Source organism: Papio anubis, chromosome 7 (genome assembly GCF_008728515.1).
Source record: "Papio anubis isolate 15944 chromosome 7, Panubis1.0, whole genome shotgun sequence".
NCBI lineage: Eukaryota > Metazoa > Chordata > Mammalia > Primates > Cercopithecidae > Papio > Papio anubis.
The window spans coordinates 145686441-145703587 of record NC_044982.1 but is presented as its reverse complement, the minus strand read 5'-3'; the positions used below and the strand labels follow the sequence as shown (position 1 = coordinate 145703587).

Genomic DNA, 17147 nt, shown 5'->3' with positions numbered 1-17147 from the left:
CCGTCCTTACAGGCCCTTCGGCGCCTGCGTATTCGTGAAGTGTGAGAAAAGCGCTCGACTGTTGGGACGGGAAATCAGCCTTTCTATTGGTCAGGGTTAGAAACCCCGCCTTTGAGGCATTTTCAACCAATGGAAGCGCGGCATTCTTCATTTAAACTGTCTATAAATTTCTGCTTAGTCAAAGTTAAGAGTGGCGCCAGGGATTTGAACCTCGCTTACGAGATTTGGTGATCCATCTTCTGAGTATCGCTGGGATTTTGAATCGCGATGATCATCCCCTCCCTAGAGGAGCTGGACTCCCTCAAGTACAGTGACCTGCAGAACTTAGCCAAGAGTCTGGGTCTCCGAGCCAACCTGCGGGTACGACGCTGGCGGGGCAGTTCCCTGGGCGGGCGCGGCGGGAGTAGCGGCCTCAGGGAGATGCGGTGCGAAGGGACCGAGCGGGAAGCCCGGGGACTGAAGCAGCCGTCCCTGCCCCTCGGGCGGTAGATGTGGTTCACGGTGGTCCCAGTTAGAACTCTGATAAACGGAAGAGGAACTGTAGTTTTCACCTCATTGTGAAGCTGGCTTGTCTGGGTGCTCACATGATAAGCCTCTGTTCCGAGGGGTGGTTTGTTGTTTTTTGTTTTTTGTGGTGTTGTTTTTTTTTTTTTAAATTACTTTATACCTCTCAGGGCATCGATTACGAAACGCAGGCCCAGAAAGCAGAAGGGGTGTCGTTAATCGTTAGACAATTAAGTAAATAATTGGCTCAGCTTCTAGAAAACCCCAAACAGACTTCAGTGATTTGTAATATTGCCGATAATCTCTTGATACTTTATTGATGGACCTGTCGGGGGAAAGAAAAAATCGACTTTTAGGAGACCTGAGTTTTATAACTCAGCCCTGATCTAATATACTCATGTACTTATTGATGACTGTTGTGGTGATGGTATCTATCAAAACCAGTAAGGTCTTTGACTCCGAGGCTACAAGATGTGAGGAGAATTGGCCGGGCGCGGTGACTCGTGCCTGTAATCCCAACACTTTGGGAGGCCGAGGTAGTTGGATCACCTGAGGTCAGGATTTCGAGACCAGCATGGCCATTAAAAAATTAGCCGGGCGTGGTGGCACACGCCTGTGATCCCAGCTACTCGGGAGGCTGAGGCAGGAGAATCGCCTGAACCTGGGAAGCCAAGGTGGCAGTGAGCCAAGATCGCACCCACTGCACTCCAACCTCGGTGACAGAGCGAGACTCAGTCTCAAACAAAACAAAAACAAACAAACAAACAAAAAACAAGATGTTAGAAGATTTGGGGATTCAATGTAGGATAGCGGTTTTATATATTTTGTTAATAGTTGAGACTTCCCACATAATACTGCTGTATGCTCTCTAGGTTTGTCCTGCAGGCTATGATACTGACACTGAATAAATGCCTAAATCAGTCGTCACAAATGTTTTTCTTTTTTTTTTTTTTTTTTCTTTGAGACAGAGACAGAGTCTTACTCTGTCGCCCAGTCTGGAGTGCAGTGGCGCAATCTCGGCTTACCACAACCTCCACCTCCCGAGTTCAAGCGGTTCTCCTGCCTCAGGCTCCTGAGTAGCTGGGATTACAGGCGCCTGTCACCATGCCCGGCTAATTTTTGTATTTTTAGTAGAGACTGGAGTTCACCATGTTGGTCAGGCTGGTCTCGAACTCCTGATCTCATGATCCGCCCACCTCAGCCCCCCAAAGTGCTGGGATTACAGGCGTGAGCCACCACACCCGGCCTAAATTGTTTAAACAAAATAATCAGGGCCTAAGTGCCTGTTGGGGCTGAATGACCAAAGGGTTTTCCTTGGGGATATTTGTGGGCTATAGTGGTTTGTGGCTCCCCTATACTTTGTAAACAAAGCCTTAATATCTCAGCCTAAATTCCTTAGGCTTTTTTGCTGCCTAGCTAGAATCTTTTATCCACGGCTGCATCCCTGAACACTTGGAACTTTTATCTGTCTTTGTCCCATTGCTCATTTTGACCCTTTGGCCTCAGATCACCTTCTTTCTCCTTTATCTGCCTGACTCTGTGTGTGTGTGTGTGTGTGTGCTGCAGGCAAGGCAGGTGTGTGTGTGTGTGTGTTTTGGGTTTCACCATCTTGCCCAGGCTGTTCTTGAGCTCCTGGGCTCAAGCAGGACCCTTTGGCCTCAGATCACCTTCTTTCTCCTTTATCTGCCTGACTGTGTGTGTGTGTGTGTGTGTGTGTGTGTGTGTGTTTTGGGTTTCACCATCTTGCCCAGGCTGTTCTTGAACTCCTGGGCTCAAGCGATCCTCTGGCCACGGCCTCCCAAAGCCCTGGGATTACAGGCGTGATCCACCACGCCTGGCCCATATCAAGTATTTATAGGTGAAATGTTACGATACCTGTAAAATTTGCTGTAGAATACTCAAGGAAAAAGAGGGAAACTAGATGAAGTAAGAACGCAGAATGTTAATAATTACTGAAACTGCTAATAGGTACATGGGGGGATTGCACTATTCTCTCTACTTTTGTAGAAATTTTCCATAATAAGATGTTTTAAATTATAAACTGTTGGTACAACCCAGGTGCTCATTAAGTCAATTACCTTTTGAAATTCTAGTACATAGCAAAAAAATTTATAAATTGCTCTAATTATCAAGATTTGATTAAAAATGAAACACTACAATTTAAATAAATTAAATAAATTTTACTAGTATAAATATACTAGTATAATAGTGTAAATACTATTTCAGTTTAATCAAATCTTGATAATTTTACTAGTATGATATTATTAAAAATAAATTTATGGCCAGCATGGTGGCTTGCGCCTGTAATCCCAGCATTTGGGAGGCCGAGGCAGGTGTATCACCTGAGGTCAGGAGTTTGAGACCAGACTGGCCAACATGGCAAAACCCCATCTCTACTAAAAATACAAAAATTAGCCGGGCGTGGTGACGGGCACCTGTAATCCCAGCTACTCGGGAGGCTGAGGCAGGAGAATTGCTTGAACCCAGGGAGGCAGATGCTGCAGTGAGCCAAGATCACGCCATTGCACTCCAGCCTGGGCAACAAGAGCGAAACTCTGTCTAAAAAATAATAATAATAATAAATAAATTTATAAGAGATAATATTAGCTCTTTTGAGAGACTTCTCTTAATGGTAAAGCAAATTGAAGGAACCAGTTATTAATGTTAGTGTGGCGACTGGTCCTTTTGTCACTCATGCCCTCACTTCCTTTCTTACCAGCTTAAATTACAAACACTGGCACTATTTCCACTTCCTTGCACCTCCCTATACTCACCTGGCAAAACCCAAGCCTGATTAAACCCAACTATGTGCTTAATCTTTGCCTATACCTCTGTAGCTAACTCTAGCTGGAGAAAACACCTAACTTTGTTGAGTGAACTTATTTTAAATATGCAACTCTAAACCTTAATATGGGCATTTGATCTTTCTCCTTTTTTTTTTTTTTTTTTTTTGAGATGAAGTCTCACTCTGTTGCCCAGGCTGCAGTGGCACAATCAGGGCTCACTGCAGCCTCAACCTCTCAGGCTCAAGGCATTCTCCCACCTCAGCCTCCCAAGCAACTGGGATTACAGGCACGTGCTACCACACCTGGCCCATTTTCTTCTTAGTCATGAACTTTCCTATTTTTGAAGATAATTACTTTTTATCATCTTGACTCAACTTGGCTCCCTTCCCTCCCTTAATGACTTTACCACATAGGTCATGGGAAAGTAGATGAAATCGACAGAAAACTGCCTGATCCTTCAACCACCAAATCCCCTGCTTTTTTTCTTTTCTTTTTTCTTCTTTTTTTTTTTTTTTTTTTTTTTTTTGAGACAGAGTCTTGCTCCGTCAGCCAGGCTGGAGTTCTCTGAAGTGCAGTGGCATAATCAGGGCTCACTGCAGCCTCAACCTCCCGGGCTCAAGCAATCCTCCCACCTCAGCCCCCTTGAGTAGCTAGGACTACAGGCATGACCACCCTGCCTGGCCAATTTTTTTAAAATTTTAGTAGAGATGAGGTCTGACTATGTTGCCCTGTCTGGTCTCCAACTCCTGAAATTCAGCAATCCTTGCGCCTTTGCCTCCCAAAGTGCTGGGATTATAGGCATGAGCCCCTAGGCTTGGCCGCACCACCAAACCTTCTAGCCACCCTGCATCTACATCCGCATACTCTGCTTCTTTGCCTGTCTAAGAGCAACCTTTCCATTTATGCTGAGGATCCTGAGCCCTCTTGCCTCCCCTAGGACTACATTCCTACAATTAGAACCTCTCTCCTGCATTAATTTCTCCACTCTGCTAGCTTATTTGCCATAAGGCATGCAATCATGTTTTAATATCACCCATCTTTCAAAAAAATAAAAAAGCCAAAATCCTCTCCTGATCCCATGTCCTCATTCCATCTACTGCCCTATTTTTCTGTTCTTTTCTACTGAAATTGCTTGTATCAAGGTCACCATCTTACAAAGATTCTCTCTCTCCCCTCACCTGGGCCTATCAGTAGCATTTGGCATGATTGAACATTCCCCTCTGCTCCAGCCACTTTCTGTTCTAGACTTTGATATTTCACTCTGTCCTGCCTTACTAGCACTTCTTTCTGGTTTCCTTGGTTGGTTCTTCATCTGCCAGATCTCTAAATGTGGAGTGCCCCCAGGGCTCTCTTCCTCTCTCTTTTTCTCTAACTGTGCTCTATCCCTGGGTAATCTTATCCACCCCATTTTTTTTTCTTTTTCTTTTTCTTTTTCTTTTTTTTTTTTTTTTTTTTTTTGAGATGCAATCTTGCTCAGTCACCCAGGCTGGAGTGCAGTGGCGCGATCTTGGCTCACTGCAACCTCCACTTCCCAGGTTCAAGCGATTCTCCTGCCTTAGCCACCTGAGTAGCTGGGATTACAGGTGCCCGCCACCATGCCCAGCTAATTTTTTTGTATTTTTAGTAGAGACAGGATTTCACCATGTTGGCCAGGCTGGTTTTGAACTCCTGACCTCAAGTGCTCCACCTGCCTTGGCCTCCCAAAGTGTTGGGTTTACAGGGATGAGCCACTGCATCCGGCCACTCCCATAAGTTAAAATTTACCCAGAAGCTAATGCCTCCCAAACCCACATCTCCAGTAGGACCTCTCTCTCCCCTAGGATGCTGACTCGTGTATTTAAGTGCATTTTCAACAACACGTTCAGGTCCAAGCGTTGACAGTCTCTTCCCCCTCTCAGTACATGGGTCAGGCCCAGTTTGGATCACCCTCCTTCACCCACAGCCATCAATCCTTGTCAGCACCTCCTCCTAAATAGACCTGAAGTCTGACCTCTGGGCACCATCTCCAACGCTGCAAACTTGTGCCACAGCACTCTAATCTCTTGACCACTGCCTCAGTCTCCCTACTGGGCTTCCTGCCTCAACTCTTACCTCACAGTAGTGTTCTCTTGGTAGTTGGAGTGATATTTGAAACTTAGAGAAAAGAAAAAAAAGAGAGAGCGACCAGGCACAGTGGTTCATGCCTGTACTCCCAGCACTTTGAGAGGCTGTGGTGGTTGGATCACTTGAGGCCAGGAGTTCAAAACTGGCCTGGCTAGCATGGCAAAACCCCATCTCTACTGAAAAAAAAATACAAAAATACAAAAATTAGCCAGGCGTGGTGGCATGTGCCTGTAATCCCAACTACTCGGGAGGATGAGGCACGAGAATCCCTGAACCCGAGAGGTGGAGGCTACAGTGAGCCAAGATCATGGCACTGCACTCCAGCCTGGGTGACAGAGCGAGACTCTGTCTCCAAAAAAAAAAAAAAACTTAGAATGTGTCTTTTTCTGATCAGTGCCCTCCAGTGACTCCTCTCACATTTAAAATAAAATCTAAACTTTTTCCAGTGTAATGAGAGAAACTTAGTTTGACCCTGATTTGGAGGGAAATTTTTTTAAAAAGAAAATAGCTAAAATTGGAGAGAAGGAAATTTCATTACGGGCTACATATTAGGTGATATTAGGCTTTTCCTGAGTACATGAATGCATTAGAGGTTACGTGGGAAAATCTCTTCTTATTTTTAGGAGGTGTGGCTGATATATTTAGTGGTGAAGTATCATGATGTCTGGAACTCATTTTCAAATTCTTTCACAAGAAATATATGTTAATATAGAGAAACTAAATATGAGACAATGCAAATGATTGTTGAATCTTGGTGGGAAATATGAGTGTTTATTACACTACTTCGACTTTTTTTTTTTTTTTTTTGAGACAGAGTTTTGCTCTTGTTGCCCAGGCTGGAGTACAGTGGCATGATCTCAGCTCACCGCGCAACCTCCGCCTCCTGGGTTCAAGCAATTCTCCTGCCTCAGCCTCCTAAGTAGCTGGGATTACAGGCATGCATCACCACGCCCAGCTAATTTTGTATTTTTAGTAGAGACAGGGTTTCTCCATATTGTTCAGGCTGGTCTGGGACTCCTGAACTCAGGTGATCTGACTGCCTCAGCCTCCCAAAGTGCTGGGATTACAGGCATGAGCCACCGCACCCAGCCTACTTTGACTTCTCTATAGGCCTGACTTTTTTTTCTAATAACAAGTTAGGGGAATTGATTTTTTTTTTTTTTTTTTTGAGACAAGAGTTTCGCTCTTGTCACCTAGGCTAGAGCATAGTGGTGCAATCCTGGCTCACTGAAACCTCCACCTCCAGGGTTCAAAGGATTCTCCCGCCTCAGCCTCCTGAGTAGCTCAAACTACAGGTGCCCGCCACCATGCCCAGCTATTTTTATATTTTTTGCAGAGACAGGGTTTCACCCTGTTGGCCAGGCTGGTCTTGAACTCCTAACCTTGGGTGATCTACCCGCCTCAGCCTCCCAAAGTGCTGGGATTACAGGCATGAGTCACTGTACCTGGCCGAAATTCATAATTTTTGCTGTGGCCTTTACCTCTCTACTTGACCCAGCCTCTGGTCACCTCTCTGATCTCCCTGCCCTCCACACACCTTGTTCACCATGCTCCTACCATAAGAGCAATTTCTGTCTTTCAACTCATGGGTCCATCTCAGGGCTCCTGTTCTTGGTGCTCACTCTGCTTGGAGTGCTCTTCACCTCCTGCCTCTTTCCTCATTCACATCTCAGTTCAAGCCACCACCTCAGAGAGGCCTTTCCCAACCATCCTAATTCAGGTAGCATCCCCACCCCACCCCAGTTGCCCAGTTTTATTTTTGCATCATAATACCTGATGTCATATCATTCATTTCTAGCTTTCTTGAGTAACAGACTGTTTCACCACTGCTAGAAGATCCTGGAGGGCAATTACCTTGTCTGTTTAATTCATCACTCTCTAGTGTCTGGAACAGAGCCCAGCACAATAAATGCTTGTTGAAGGAATGCACAAATATATGCTGATAACTAACATCTATCTGCACCTTCAGCACAACTCTTGAACACCACCTCATATCATTCACCCTCCTCACTGGGTTCTGCCGCAGGTGCCTCACTTCATGCATTTTTGTACGTTTGGTGAAATTTTGAAGGTATATTAAAAAGGTATTAGAAAAATCAAGAATGCCTGAATTCTGCCCTGCCAATCATCCTCTTCCCAGAGAAAAACAAGTAGAAAATAAGGTACCACTTTATTACTAGCTGAAATGGTGCCCGATGTCTTGATGCAGAGCATTCTGGTAAAGTGGATTGGAGAATGTGGCTCAGGCTTGCACTACAAGCAAAAGCTTGAGTACAAATCAAATTTCAGGATCTCTGCCATTCTTTACTGGACACATGGCCCATGATAAAAGGCATGAGAAGAATAGAGCCAAGCCTGGTGGCTGGGCCCACCTTGAGAAGGATGGCTCTGGCCCTCAACTGCATGGCTGGGTAGAAGAGGAAGAAAAAGAGAACCCAGCCAAAAAACTGGACTTTTTTTTTTTTTTTTTTTTTGAAATGGAGTCTTGCTCTGTCGCCCAGACTAGAGTGCAGTGGCGTGATCTCCTCAGCTCACTGCAATCTTCGCCTCCTGGGTTCAAGGAATTCTCCTGCCTTGGCCTCCCAAGTAGCTGGGACTACAGGCGCACGCCACCAATGCCCAGCTAATTTTTGTATTTTTATTAGGATGGGGTGTCCCCACGTTGGCCAGGCGGGGTTAAAACCCCTGACCTCATGATCCACATGCCTCAGCCTCCCAAAGTGCTGGAATTACAGGCATGAGCCACTGCGCTCAACCAAACTTGACTTTTAAAGCACAGGAAAATGTAACCAATCAAATTAACATTCTCCTTTCAGGAAAGAACAAGAAGGGAAGTTTTCCTAGGCTGGGAAGAGAAGCTCCGTGTTCCCTTCCCCCCACAGAGACCTATAACTATCCCCCTAAGACCCTGTCACCTTTGGCATTCCTCATCTTAGGGACCACACCACACTTCACCAGCTGTCCAAGCCAGAAACCTCGGCATAACGAAGTTTCCCTCTTCCTCAACTCTCATGTTCACACTGACTTCACTTCCTAAGAAGGTTTTGACTTCATCCATACTGCCTTAGCCCCACTCTAGTTCAGGCCACAGCATCTCTGGCTCATCCCCATCAAATGCATCTTGCACATTGTTCAGGTAGAGTAATCATTCTGAGTAATGCAAAATTGGTTACCCACTGCCTTGCTGCAAACTCTTCAGAGATTGCCCTTTTCTCGGAGGGTAAAATTCATACTCTTTAAAGGCTTGTAAGGCCGGGTAACATCAGGGCCCTGCTCACTTTCCCAACATTGTCTCCTACTATCTCCCACAACAGCTCCATGCTCCAACCACACTGAACTTAAGTTCTGTAAACACCCTCACTGTTGCCTTGCTGTGCCATTCCTCTACCAGTTTCTCTATGTCCAGCTCTCTCTTTCATCCTTCAGATCTCAGCAATTAGACACATCACATCTTTTATCTGAGAACTGCCCTGTGCAGACACTTGCTGAAGTCTAATCTAGCAGAGACCCATTCTTTCTAAGTTCTAGTCCTATGGTCTGACCAGAGTACATTTAATGAATACAAGAACAGCAAAAAATGTTCAACATATCTTCCTTGTTTATTTGATTTTTGACTCTAATAATAAGGTCTCTCTTACAGGCAGACAAGTTGTTAAAAGCCTTGAAAGGCCACGTTAAACATGAGGCAAGAAAAGAAAATGAGAATCAGGTGAGTAATGTTTTTCACGTTTACCTGTTAGCTAGCAAAACAATTATATTTAGTTAATGGACAATTAACACACAACTAGTGATGATTTAAGACATGCTGTTGGCTGAGTGGGGTGGCTCACGCCTATAATCCTAGCACTTTGGGAGGCTGAGGTGGGCGGATCACTTGAGACCAGGGGTTCGAGACCAGCCTGGCCAACATGGTGAAACCCCATCTCTAGTAAAAATACAAAAATTAGCCAGACTTGATGGCAGGAGCCTGTAATCCCAGCTACTTGGGAGGCTGAGACAGGGAGAATTGCTTGAACCCAGTAGGCAGAGGTTGCAGTGAGCCAAGATCGCACCACTGTACTCCAGCCTGGGCAACAGAGCAAGACTCCATCTCAAAAAAAAAAAAAAAAAAAGATATGCTGTTTATTAAAAAAGAGATCTTTATTGGTAATAGTGCCAAGGACTGAATCCTTTCAGATTAACTATCTGCTGTTGTGAATGGTGAAACTGTTTTGCACCAATCTGTTGAATAAGATGTTTTTACACAAATACAAAGACTGAGTACTAGTTGCCAAATATTACAAGAGATGGCATGATTTGAGTAGGGAGGGAACTGGAGTTGAAATCAGAAACACCTAGGTCAAGTACCAGCTCTCATTTATTTCTCTGCAACATTAGAAAACTCAAACTCCTGGCCAGGCACAGTGGCCCATGCCTGTAATCCCAGCACTTTGGGAGGCTGAGGTGGGTGGATCACGAGGTCAGGAGATCGAGGCCATCTGGCTAAAATGGTGAAACCCTGTCTCCACTAAAAATACAAAAAATTCTCCAGGCTTGGTGGCAGGTGCCTGTAGTCGCAGCTACTCCGGAGGCTGAGGCAGGAGAATGGCGTGAACCCAGGAGGCAGAGCTTACAGTGAGCCGAGATGGCGCCACTGCAGTACAGCCTGGGCGACAGAGCGAGTCTCCGTCTCAAAAAAAAAAAAAAACTCAAACTCCTCTTCTTTAAGATGGAAATAATATCTGTTCTGCTGAACTAAGTGTTGTGAGCACCACATGAAGTAGGGATTGTGAAAGTGACTTATAAGCTGTAAAACAATGGCTGATGGGAGTTGTCATGGCTGCTTCAGACCCACACCAAAGATTTTTGATAAGGCATGACTCCTCAATGGATCCATGAGTATTCCATTAGGGCCAGGATTCATTTATTCCTTTTGTTGTTATTGTTGTTGAGACAGAATCTTGCTCTGTCATCCAGGCTGGAGTGCAGTGGTGTGATCTCGGCTCACTGCAACCTCCATTTCCTGGGGTCAAGCAATTCTCCTGCCTCAGCCTCCTGAGTAGCTGGGATTACAGGCATGCACCACCATGCCTGGCTAACTTTGTATTTTTAGTAGAAATAGGGTTTCTCCATGTTGGTCAGGCTGGTCTTGAACTCCCGACCTTGGGTGATCCGCCCACCTCGGCCTCCCATAGTGCTGGGATTACAGGGGTGAGCCACCGTGCCCAGCCCATTTTTTGTATTTTTAGTAGAGATGAGGTTTCACCGTGTTGGCCAGGCTGGTCTTGAACTCCTGACCTCAGTTGATCTACCTGCTTCAGTCTCCCAAAGTGCTGGGATTACAGGTGTGAGCCACTGCACCTGGCCTCAAATTTATTTTTGTTTTGTTTTGTTTTTTGAGACGGAGTCTTGCTCTGTCGCCCAGGCTGGAGTGCTGTGGCCGGATCTCAGCTCACTGCAAGCTCCGCCTCCCGGGTTCCCACCATTCTCCTGCCTCAGCCTCCCGAGTAGCTGGGACTACAGGCGCCCGCCACCTCGCCCGGCTAGTTTTTTGTGTTTTTTAGTAGAGACGGGGTTTCACCATGTTAGCCAGGATGGTCTCGATCTCCTGACCTCGTGATCCGCCCGTCTCGGCCTCCCAAAGTGCTGGGATTACAGGCTTGAGCCACCGCGCCCGGCCTCAAATTTATTTTTGATTCCAGGCTTTAATTAACTGAAAATAGACAAGAACTATTTTTGAATTCTAGCTTTAAAAGTTTCTATATCAATAAATTTCTTTTTTATGGTTAAGGATACATGACTGTAGTGCCATTTGAAATTACAATTTTAGGCTGGGCTCAGTGACTCACACCTGTAATTCCCACACTTTGGGAAGCTGAGGTGGGTGGATCACTTGAGGTCAGGAGTTCGAGACCAGCCTGGGCAACATGGTGAAACCCCATCTCTACTAAAATACAAAAATTAGCTGGGCGTGGTGGTGCACACCTGTAGTCCCAGCTACTCAGGAGGCTGAGGCAGGAGAATCACTTGAACCCGTGAGGCAGATGTAGTAAGCCGAGATCAAACCACTGCACTCCACCCTGGGAGGCAGAATGAGACTCCATCTCAAAACAAAACAAAGAAACAACAAAAAATTGTCTCTTTATATTCCAGCAACATGTGTAACTCAAAGGTATTGCTTCTAGGTTGGTGCAAATGTAATTGCAGTTTTTGCCATTACTTTTAAAAATGACAAAAACCAGGCCAGGCATGGTGGCTCACGTCTGTAATACTGGCACTTTGAAAGGCCAAAGTGGGTGGATCACCTGAGGCCAGGAGTTTAAGACCAGCCTGGCCAATATGGCAAAACCCCATCTCTACTAAAAAATACAAAAATTAGCCGACCATGGATGCACACAGCTGTACTCCCAGCTACTCGAGGGGATGAGTCAGGAGAATTATTTGAACCCGGGATTCGAATGTTGCAGTGAGCCAAGATTACGCCACTGCACTCCACTCCAGCCTGGACAACAAAATGAGACTCCGTCTCCAAAAAAAAAAGACAAAAACCGTACTTACTTTCGCACCAATCTAATACATGGAAACAGTTTCTCTTACTTTTTTTTGAGACAGGGTCTCACTCTAACCCAGACTGTAGTGCAGTGGTGCAGTCAGGGCTCACTGCAGCCTGGACCTCCCAGGCTCAAGCGATCCTCTTGCCTCACTCCCCTGAGTAGCTGGGACTACAGCCGTGTATCACCATTCCTGGCTATTTTTTTATTTTTAGTAGAACGGGGTTTCACAATATTGCCCAGACTGGTCTCAAACTCCTAGGGTCAAGCAATTTGCCTACCTCTGCCTCCCAAAGTGCTGGGATTACAGACACCCTGCCAGTTTCTCCTCTTTTACTTTCTTCTCCGTGACTATCGGGGAGTTGGAAAGTGGGATCCATATCACATTTTTCTATTCTCATGTGAAAACCCCTGCTCCTTTTTTAGCTCATCTTGAAAAGGCCAAAGATAAAGAAAAAAAAAAATCTCTGCTCTTTTGAAATTTATGATCACCTCTTTTCTTTCTTTCTTTTTTTTTTTTTTTGAGTTTCACTCTTGCTGCCCAGGCTGGAGTGCAATGACACGTTCTCAGCTCACCGCAACCTCCACCTCCTGAGTTCAAGCGATTCTCCTGCCTCAGCCTCCTCAGTAGCTGGGATTACAGGCATGCGCCGCCACACCCAGATAATTTTGTATTTTTAGTAGAAATGGGGTTTCACCATGTTGGTCAGGCTGGTCTCAAACTCCCGACCTCAGGTGATCCTCCCGCCTCAGCCTCCCAAAGTGCTGGGATTCCAGGGGTGAGCCATTGCACCCGGCGTATGCTTACCTATTTTAATCTCCCATCTGCTGAGCTCCTAGTTACTCTCTAGTGTTCTCTATCTCATGGTCGTCATTTCCTCGTGTCCTCATCTTATTTTGGACGAGTTCAAAGGTCCATCTGGATGTCTCTTCTTACTACTACAGCCTCCTTGTCCTTAATGCTGGTGATCTTTGGTTTTGTGCTTGATCAGCCATCTGCCTCTCTGGGCATATCCTGGACCTTACATCACTTGAAACTATTACGCTTCTGTAATATTTCACCTCTGGTTAAGGCCTTTTATTCTCTCTCTTTTTTTTTTTTTTTTTTTTGAGATGGAGTCTTGGTCTATCACCCAGGCTAGAGTACAGTGGCTTGATCTCGGCTCACTGCATCCAACTCCCCAGCTCAAGCAATTCTCCTGCCTCAGCCTCCTGAGTAACTGGCATTACAGGTGCACACCACCATGCCCAGCTAATTTTTGTGTTTTTAGTAGAGTGGAGGTTTTACCATGTGGGCCAGGCCCTCAAGTGATCTGCCCACCTTGGCCTCCCAAAGTGCTGGGATTACAGACATGAGCCACCACGCCCAGCCAGGCCTTCTATTCTTTAAGCTTTATTCTTTGATTCCCAACAGACATATTTTGTATTTTTTTTTAATTTTTTTTCTTAATTAACTTTTTTTTTTTTGAGACAGACTCTTGCTGTGTCACCCAGGCTGGAGTGCACTGGCACAATCTCAGCTCATTGCAAGCTCTGCCTTCTGGGTTCACGCCATTCTCCTGCCTCAGCCTCCCGAGTAGCTGGGACTACAGGCGCCCACCACCACACCTGGCTAATTTTTTTGTCTTTTTAGTAGAGATGGGTTTCCACTATGTTAGCCAGGATGGCCTCGATCTCCTGACCTCGTAATCTGCCCACCTTGGCCTCCCAAAGTGCTGGGATTACAGGTGTGAGCCACCGCACCCGGCAATTAATTATTTTTGAAATGGGTTCTCACTCTGTCACCCAGGGTGGAGTGTAGTGGCACAATCATGGCTTGCTGCAGCCTCGACCTCAAGCAATCCTCTGACTTCAGCCTCATAAGTAGCTGGAACTGCAGGCACGCTCACCACACCTTGTTACTTTTTAAAAAATTTTTTTGTAGAGACTGGGGTCTCGCTATGTTGCCTAGGCTGGGGAACTTTTTTAAAATACGACAGCTGAGTACAGTGGCTCATGCCTGTAATCCCAACACTTTGGGAGGCCGAGGCGGGTGGATCATGAGGTCAAGAGATGGAAACCATCCTGGCCAAAATGGTGAAACCCCATCTCTACTAAAAATACAAAAATTTGCCGGGCTGGTGGCACACACCTGTAGTCCCAGCTACTCGGGAGGCTGAGGCAGGAGCATCGCTTGAACTCAGGAGCTGGAGGTTGCAGTGAGCCAAGATTGTGCCATTGTATTCCATCCTGGGTGACACAGCCAGACCCCGTCTCAAAAAATAAATAAATTATATAAATAAATAAAAACTAATGTATGGCCAGGCACAGTTACTCACGCCTGTAATCCCAGCACTTTGGGAGGCTGAGGTGGGTGGATCAACTGAGGTCAGGAGTTCGAGACCAGCCTGGCCAACATGGTGAAACCCTGTCTCTACTAAAATAAAAAAATTAGCTGGGCGTGGTGGTATGTACCTGTAATCCCAGCTAGTCATAAGGTTGAGGCAGGAGAATTGCTTGAGCCTGGGAGGAGAAGGTTGCAGTGAGCCAAGATCACACCACTGCACTCTAGCCTGGGCAACAGAGCTAGACTCCGTCTCAAAAAAAAAAAAAATTACCGATGTATAGGCCTCACCAAACCCCAAGCCAAATAAATAGACTATCAAGGGATGGCCTGTGGCCATAATAGCGAAATAGACATCTGTTAGACTGCCTGCCCTCTAAAATATTGGAAGATTTCTCATTAAGGAAATTAAATAGTTATCAGACAAATTCTTCTGCCTTTGGGCATTCAAGGAAACACCAGCATAATGGCCTCCTCCCTACCCAAGGAATCCTACCAAATAACACACTTTTCCTGCACACTCAAGCTCCTAGTGAGGTTTTTCCTGATTTGCTATGAAATATGAATAGACATGGCCAGGCACAGTGGCTCACACCTGTAATCCCAGCACTTTGGGAGGCCCAAGCTGCAGATCACCTGAGTTCAGGAGTTGGAGAGCAGCCTGGCCAATATGATGAAACCCCGTCTCTATTAAAAATATAAAAATTAGCCGGGCTGTGGTGGCGGGTGCCTGTAATCCCAGCTATTCAGGAGGCGGAGGCGGGAGAATCACTTGAACCTGGGAGGCGTATGTTGCAGTGAGTGGAGATTGTGCCACTGCACTCCAGCCTGGGCGACCAAGGGAGATCCTGTCTCAAAAAAAAAAAAAAAAAAAGGAAAGAAATATGAATAAACAACAACCACCAGACATTTGAGGAAAGCCTGAAGTCTGACAGAGAATAAGATAAATAAAAAGAAAATGGACTGGGCATAGAGGCTCACGCCTGTAATCCCAACATTTTGCGAGGCCAAGGCAGGAGGATGACATCAACCTAGGAGTTCACAACCAGCCTGGGCAACATAGTGAGACCCCATTTCTACAAAATTAAAATAAGTAGCTAGGTGTGGTAACACATACCTGTAGACCCAGCTGATTGGGAGGCTGAGGCAGGAGGGTCAGTTGAGCTTGGGAAATTGAGGCTGCAGTGAGCTATGATCAAGCCACTGTAATCCAGCCTAGGCAACAGAGCAAGACCTTGTCTCTAAGAAAGAAAGAAAGAAAAAGATGACCTTAAAGGAAATGAAGATAATACAATATATAACTCCTGGCTTAGCCTCCCAAGTAAGTGGGATTACAGGCACGTGCCACCACGCCTGGCTAATTTTTGTATTTTTAGTATAGACAGGGTTTCACCATGTTGACCAGGCTGGTCTCGAACTCCTGACCTCAGGTGATCCACCAGCCTCGGCCTCCCAAAATGCTGGGATTACAGGTGTGAGCCCCGCACCCAGCTTAATAAATTTTTAATAATTTCAAGTAGAGATGGGGTTTTGCCATGTGGCCCAGGCTGGTCTCAAAGTCCTGGGCTCCAGTGATCCATCTCCCTCAGCCTCCTGAAGTGCTGGGATTACAAGTGTGAACCACTGCACCTGTCCCAATTTTTGTATTTATTCACACTAAAATAACTTTGAATGTTTTCCTACCCTAATTTATTAATTTGGATTGCTAAGTGTGATTATTTCTTTGTAAATACTCTAAGTTTTTTTTTTTTTTCTTTGTTTTTTTTTTTGAGACGGAGTTTCACTCTTGTTGCCCAGGCTGGAGTGCAATGGCACCATCTTGGCTCACTGTAACCTCCCCCTCCCGGTTCAAGTGATTATCCTGCCTCAACCTCCCAAGTGGCTGGGATTACAGGCATGCACCACCATGCCCGGGTAGTTTTTAGTAGAGATGGGGTTTCACCATGAAAGCCAGGCTGGTCTTGAACTGACCTCAGGTGATCCACTCGCCTTGGTCTCCCAAAGTGCTGGGATCACAGGTGTGAGTCACCGTGTCTGTCCTAAATATAATTCTTGTCTTTGCCTACAATTTACTGCTAGAGAGTTTTAAATGTTTTCTTTTGCATATGTAATATGTTTTTTATTCTGTCTAAATTCTGATTCTTCCTGAGCATTATAACTAATGCATAGCACATAGCAGAGTAATACCTCTCTTTTCAGGATGAAAGTCAAACTTCTGCATCCTCTTGTGATGAGACTGAGATACAGATCAGCAACCAGGAACAAGCTGAGAGAGAGCCAACTGGCCATGTCACCAAAACAAGGAGAAGGCGCAGGACTGTCCGTGTGGACCCTGACTCGCAGGTGAATGGAAATATACAAATTGAAAATATAGGGCCAGGCGCAGTGGCTCAATCCTGTAATCCCAGCACTTTGGGAGGCCGAGACGGGTGGACCACGAGGTCAGGAGATTGAGACCATCCTGGCTAACATGGTGAAACCCCGTCTCAACTAAAAAATACAAAAAACTAGCCGGGCGAGGTGGCAGGTGCCTGTAGTCCCATCTGCTTGGGAGGCTGAGGCAGGAGAATGGCGTGAACCCGGGAGGTGGAGCTTGCAGTGAGCTGAGATCCGGCCACTGCACTCCAGCCTGGGCGACAGAGCAAGACTCCGTCTCAAAAAAAAAAAAAAAAGAAAATATACCACCACCTATGCCAAAATTGGCATACTCTTAGGGAGCTTTCTTTTTAAATTCCCATGTGATGTCATGTGTTTGTAAGCTTACTGTATGCTGTAAGCTCCATGAAAGCCCAGACCCGAGTCCAGCTGCTCATCACTGCATCCCAGGGCTTGGCCCTCAGGAAGCACTTTTTAAGTATTAAGCTCACATTAAATATTTGTTGTATAAATATGAACATTCAT

At 45.8% G+C, this 17147-nt stretch overlaps 1 protein-coding gene across 5 annotated transcripts in view; it reads left to right on the top strand.

Annotated features, from left to right (window-relative positions):
* The first annotated feature begins 42 nt into the window (after positions 1-42).
* NUSAP1 (nucleolar and spindle associated protein 1) overlaps positions 43-17147 on the top strand; it is a 47825-nt gene continuing 30720 nt past the window's right edge. For 3 of the 5 annotated variants that reach the window (XM_031668817.1, XM_031668819.1, XM_031668816.1), the window contains exons 1-3: positions 43-360; positions 9034-9102; positions 16446-16589. In XM_031668817.1, the coding sequence (XP_031524677.1) occupies positions 268-360; positions 9034-9102; positions 16446-16589 (306 nt within the window). In that variant the 5' untranslated portion in view covers positions 43-267. The remainder of the gene's footprint in view (positions 361-9033; positions 9103-16445; positions 16590-17147) is intronic. The other 2 variants (XM_031668820.1, XM_031668818.1) reach the window with 1 other exon arrangement.